The sequence below is a fragment of the Salvelinus sp. IW2-2015 genome, linkage group LG4p (genome assembly GCF_002910315.2).
Source record: "Salvelinus sp. IW2-2015 linkage group LG4p, ASM291031v2, whole genome shotgun sequence".
Taxonomy (NCBI): Eukaryota; Metazoa; Chordata; class Actinopteri; order Salmoniformes; family Salmonidae; genus Salvelinus; species Salvelinus sp. IW2-2015.
Genome location: NC_036841.1, coordinates 24,679,707 through 24,685,765, shown reverse-complemented (window position 1 = coordinate 24,685,765; position 6,059 = coordinate 24,679,707). Strand labels below are relative to the sequence as shown.

General features: G+C 49.7%; 1 protein-coding gene across 1 annotated transcript in view; it reads left to right on the top strand.

Moving 5' to 3' along the window:
* Positions 1 to 6,059, top strand: part of zgc:153039 — a 50,665-nt gene that overhangs the window by 20,850 nt on the left and 23,756 nt on the right. The window contains exons 7-9 of the mRNA XM_023982943.2: positions 2,206 to 2,363; positions 3,003 to 3,085; positions 4,011 to 4,135. Of these exons, the coding sequence (XP_023838711.1) occupies positions 2,206 to 2,363; positions 3,003 to 3,085; positions 4,011 to 4,135 (366 nt within the window). The remainder of the gene's footprint in view (positions 1 to 2,205; positions 2,364 to 3,002; positions 3,086 to 4,010; positions 4,136 to 6,059) is intronic.

The window sequence follows — 6,059 nt, the reverse complement described above, 5'->3', positions numbered from 1 at the left end:
ATCCAGATGGCCACCGACAGGCAGAGAATGGACACTATGTAGTGGGGAGCGAGGGAGAATGGACACAGTAGTGGGAGAGCGAGGGAGAATGGACACAGTAGTGGGCACCGAGGGGGAGCGAGAGAATAGACACTTGGGTGGAGAGCGAGGGAGAATGGACACAGTAGTGGGCACCGAAGGGGAGCGAGAGAATAGACACTTGGGTGGGGAGCGAGGGAGAATGGACACAGTAGTGGGCACCGAGGGGCGAGCGAGAGAATAGACACTTGGGTGGGGACGAAGGAGAATGGACACAGTAGTGGGCACCGAGGGGGAGCGAGCGAGAGAATAGACCACTTGGGTGGGGAGCGAGGAGTGGATTGAGATGGGACACCAGTAGTGGGGGAGCGAGGGAAGAATGGACACACTGTGGGGGAGCGAGGGAGAATGGACACAGTAGTGGGCCGAGCGAGGAGAGAAATGCGACACAGTATGTGGCACCGAGGGGGAGCAGTAGAGAATAGACACTTGGGTGCAGGGAGCGAGGGAGAATGGACACAGTAGTGGGTCACCCGAGGGGGAGCGCAGAGAGAATAGGACACTTGGGTGCGAGAGCGAGGGACGAATGGACACAAGTAGTGGGCACCGAGGGGGAGCGAGAGAATAGACACTTGGGTGAGGGAGCGAGGGAGAATGGACACAGTAGTGGCACCGAAGGGGAGCGAGAGAATAGACACTTGGGTGGGGAGCGAGGGAGAATGGACACAGTAGTGGGCACCGAGGGGGAGCGAGAGAATAGAACACTTGGGGGGAGCGAGGATGAGAATGGGACACAGTAGTGGGCACCGAGGGGGAGCGAGACGAGAATAGACACTTGGGTGCTGGCGAGCGAGGAGAGAAGTAGTGGGGACGGAGAATGGACACCTAGTAGTTGGCACCGAGGGGGAGCGAGAGAATAGACACTTTGGTGTGGGAGCGAGGGGGAGAATGAAGACAGCCGAGTGGGCACCGAGGGGGAGCGAGAGAATGACACATTGGGTGGGGAGCGAGGGAGAATGGACACAGTAGTGGGCACCGAGGGCGGGAGCGAGAGAATGGACACTTGGGTGGGGGGACAGAGAGCGAGAATGGACACAGTAGTGGGCACCGAGGGGGAGCGAGAGAATAGACACTTGGGTGGGGAGCAGGGGAGAATGGACACAGTAGTGGGCACCGAGGGGAGCGAGAGAATAGACACTTGAGGTGGGAGCGAGCGAGAATGACACAGTAGTGGGCACCGAGGGGGAGCGAGAGAATAGACACTTGGGCTGGGGAGCGAGGGAAATGCACAAGTAGTGGGCACCGAGGGGGGAGCGAGAGAATGACACTTGGGTGGGAGCAGGGGAGAATGGACACAGTAGTGGGCACCGAGGGGGAGCGAGAGAAATGGACACTTGGGTGGGAGCGAGGGAGAATGGACACAGTAGTGGGCACCGAGGGGAGCGAGAAGAATGACACTTGGGTGGGCGAGCGAGGAGAATGGACACAGTAGTGTGGCACCGAGGGGGAGCGAGAGAAATGGACACTTTGGGTGGGAAGACGCGATGGGACATGGACACGAGGATGTGGCCCAGGAGGAGAAGCGGGATGCAGGAGAGAAGGGACACGGCTTGTGCGGCAGCGAGGGAGGAGCGAAGAGATATGCGACACTGCGCGGTGAGGCAGAGATGAGAGGGGAGCGAGAAGAATTTGACCACCGCGTGTGTGGCCAGTGTGGGGAGTGAGAGAATGGACACGGGTGGGCAGCGAGGGAGAGATTGAAAGTGAGAGGGGTAGAAAGACCTGGTGAAATGGAGGGGGGGTGGGAGAACCGGTAGTATGTTGAGAAGGAGGAAATAGTGGTTGATGAGGGAGATATGGTGAGAGTGAAGAGCGGTGGGGAGAGGAGCAGACTTTCTTTACTGATTTTCATTTCTACAGCTCCATTGTGTGGGAAAGGGGTGGAGTGAGGCAGGGCACAATCAGAAAGGGGTGTCCATTTTCTCTCTGATTTCTCTCCATCTCTTATTCAAGTATTAAGATAACACACGGCAAATAAAGTAGGAACGTCTGTCTTTCACCCACTGTCTTACCCCTTTCCTCTTGTACCTATTCATGTAGATGTTTGTTTGCGTGTTACCATTCACTCTTCATAGGTAACACAAGTGTTTCATTTGAATGTATATAATAATCTGATTTCTCTCTCAGCATTCTCCTCCAGAGGGACTACAGTTTCCTGCGGGACATTAATGTGTGGAACCCGTTGGTGACTGTCGGTGTGTACTCCTCCACCATGTCTGCTGCCATGAGTAACCTGATAGGGGCCTCTCGCATCCTCTACGCCCTGGCACGGGATGACCTGTTTGGTGGGTACACCCATGTCCTCTTCTCTCTTGTTCTCTCCCTCATTATTTTTCTTTATAGCTTCTTCTGTCTCCCTTCTCACTGGTGTTGTGTTTGGATAGGAGAGACGAAAAGCGATATTAAGCAGGGTTCCCCTGTAGTGGGCAGCTGGAGCAGGGGAGATGACTCAAAACCATACTGAACCAAACTGACAATGACTCAGCTCTGGATTGCTAGCAATGCTTTTCAGGGGTTAAAAACAGATTTTAGTTTGTTTTTTTTGTCTTCTTTGCCTAGTTGACTGTTTGATTAAAGGTGTCTAACTTCAAATGAAGTTCTTATCATGTGTGTGTCATTCTGCATGCGGCATCACCTTGTCACTCTCCTACACCCACTGGCTAATATAGTGTAACACACATACACAACTCATCTCACCCAGTTTGCTTCCCTCTTTTACCTTTCCTTCCTCTCTCCTATCCTCTACTTGTATTTCCTTCCTCTCTCCATCCCCTGTTCTTGGCTGCATTGATTTGAGTTGAAAGTCTCCTAATTTAATTAATTTCATGTATTAACTGTGAAATGTGGTCCTTAACTTTAATCCCCTCCGTCTTGCTCCTTCTCGACCTCCCTCTTGCTCTCACATATGCTCTCGTTCTCTGCAGGCACGGTGTTGTCTCCAGCTAAGAAGACATCTGGCAATGGGAACCCCTGGGTGTCTGTCCTCCTATCCTGGTTCCTAGTACAGGTAAGACAATGGGAACCCCTGGGTGTCTGTCCTCCTATCCTGGTTCCTAGTATAGGTGAGACAGAGAGGATAGATTAGGTCTAATTTCACATGCTCAATAATCTGATCAGGTCAGATGAAGGAAAGATAAATGGAGAGAGTAGAGGAGAAAGGTAGATGGAGAAGGGAAGTAATTTGAGATTACTGAGAAATGGCCAAGACTTAACTAGAAAGGGACACCAGGGGTGAGAGGAGGCAAGATATGGGAGGGTAAAGATGCAAAGAGGAGAGAGCTCTGTTAATGACTGGCTAGTCAGATACTCTTCAAGAAGTGAGAAAGGCTAAATGGCTCGTCTTTCTCTTCCTCTCTCATCCCTCGCTACATTTCTCCGCTGGAGTGGGGGAGTAATTAGAGGAAATCGTTAGCCTGTATCAGAGCTCATTGACTCACTAGTCCTGGCCCTCTTTCTATCCCTCACACGCTCTCTCTTTCGCTCTCAGCCATTTCAATGATTCACTGATGACACGAATGATAATCTAATCTCACTCCATGTTAAACAATCTCAGACAGCGGAAAGGGAGCAATGGATGGAGGGAGTGAGGGGTGAGTAGAAAAAAAGATGGGGAAATGTTGCAGTATCATGTACACGTTACATGGACTGGGCATACAGCATGAAGACGAATGACCTGATCTCACACACACAGATGATTGTGTGGTGCACTGGCAGGCCCAGAATTTGCCCATGCTGGCCTGTGGCTAAGGGCTCAGTTAATAGCTAATTAATGCTGTTGTAAAAGAGCCTCTCATGGGTCAACTAGGGAGACTGACTTAGCATTGTGGAGGTCAGAGGAGAAACTATTCCTTCCCTCTGTCCTTTTTCTCTCTCCCGTCAGTGAAACGGGTTCATTAATCACAATTTTACTCTTCTCTTTTCTCCATCTATAGTTGGTGTTGTTCACAGGGAAGTTGAACACCATCGCCAGCATTGTAACCATCTTCTTCCTGCTGGTCTATGCAGCTGTGGACCTGGCCTGTCTGGCTCTGGAGTGGGCCTCAGCTCCTAACTTCAGGTACTAAGTCAAACTGTATTTATCACATGCGCCAAATAAAACTGGTGTAGACTTTACAGTGAAATGCTTGCTTAAGAACATTTCCCAACGATGCAGAGTTAAAAAATAATAATAGAAAATGAAAGTAATTAACATGAGGAATAACATAAAGTACAGAAGAATGGTGCTATGTACAGGTACCAGATCAATATGCAGGGTTATGGGGAACATACAGTATATCACAAAAGTGAGTACACCCCTCACATTTTTGTAAATATTTGAGTATATCTTTTCATGTGACAACACTGAAGAAATGACACTTTGCTACAATGTAAAGTAGTGAGTGTACAGCTTGTATAACAGTGTAAATTGGCTGTCCCCTCAAAATAACTCAACACCGCCATTAATGTCTAAACCGCTGGCAACAAAAGTGAGTACACCCCTAAGTGAAAATGTCCAAATTGGGCCCAATTAGCCATTTTCCCTCCCCGGTATCATGTGACTCGTTAGTGTTACAAGGTCTCAGGTGTGAATGGAGAGCAGGTGTGTTAAATTTGGTGTCATCGCTCTCACACTCCCTCATACTGACTGGTCACTGGAAGTTCAACATGGCACCTCATGGCAAAGAACTGAGGATCTGAAAAAAATAATTGTTGCTCTACATAAAGATGGCCTGGGCTATAAGAAGATTGGCAAGACCCTGAAACTGAGCTGCAGCACGGTGGCCAAGAACATAAAGAGACAGGTTCCACTCAGAACAGGCCTCGCCATGGTCGACCAAAGAAGTTGAGTGCACGTGCTCGGCGTCATATCCAGAGGTTGTCTTTGGGAAATAGACGTATGAGTGCTGCCAGCATTGCTGCAGAGGTTGAAGGGGTGGGGGGGGTCAGCCTGTCAGCGCTCAGACCATACGCCGTACACTGCATCAAATTGGTCTGCATGGCTGTCGTCCCAGAAGGAAGCCTCTTCTAAAGATGATGCACAAGAAAGCCCGCAAACAGTTTGCTGAAGACAAGCAGACTAAGGACATGGATAACTGGAACCATGTCCTGTGGTCTGATGTGACCAAGATAAACGTATTTGGTTCAGATGGTGTCAAGCGTGTGTGGCGGAAACCAGGTGAGGAGTACAAAGACAAGTGTGTCTTGCCTACAGTCAAGCATGGTGGTGGGAGTGTCATGTTCTGGGGCTGCATGAGTGCTGCCGGTACTGGGGAGCTACAGTTCATGAATGCCAACATGTACTGTGACATACTGAAGCAGAGCTTGATCCCCTCCCTTCGGAGACTGGGCCGCAGGGCAGTATTCCAACATGATAACGACCCCAAGCACACCTCCAAGACGACCACTGCCTTGCTAAAGAAGCTGTGGGTAAAGGTGATGGACTGGCCAAGCATGTCTCCAGACCTAAACCCTATTGAGCATCTGTGGGGCATCCTCAAACGGAAGGTGGAGGAGTGCAAGCTCTCTAACATCCACCAGCTCCGTGATGTCGTCATGGAGGAGTGGAAGAGGACTCCAGTGGCAACCTGTGAAGCTCTGGTGAACTCCATGCCCAAGAGGGTTAAGGCAGTGCTGGAAAATGATGGTGGCCACACAAAATATTGACACTTTGGGCCCAATTTGGACATTTTCACTTAGGGGTGTACTCACTTTTGTTGCCAGCGGTTTAGACATTAATGGCGGTGTTGAGTTATTTTGAGGGGACAGCAAATTTACACTGTTATACAAGCTGTACACTCACTACTTTACATTGTAGCAAAGTGTAATTTCTTCAGTGTTGTCACATGAAAAGATATACTCAAATATTTACAAAAATGTGAGGGGTGTACTCACTTTTGTGATCTACTGTATGTACAGGTACCAGATCAATATGCAGGGGTACGAGGTACATATGTACAGGTACCAGATCAATATTCAGGGGTACGGGGTACATATGTACAGGT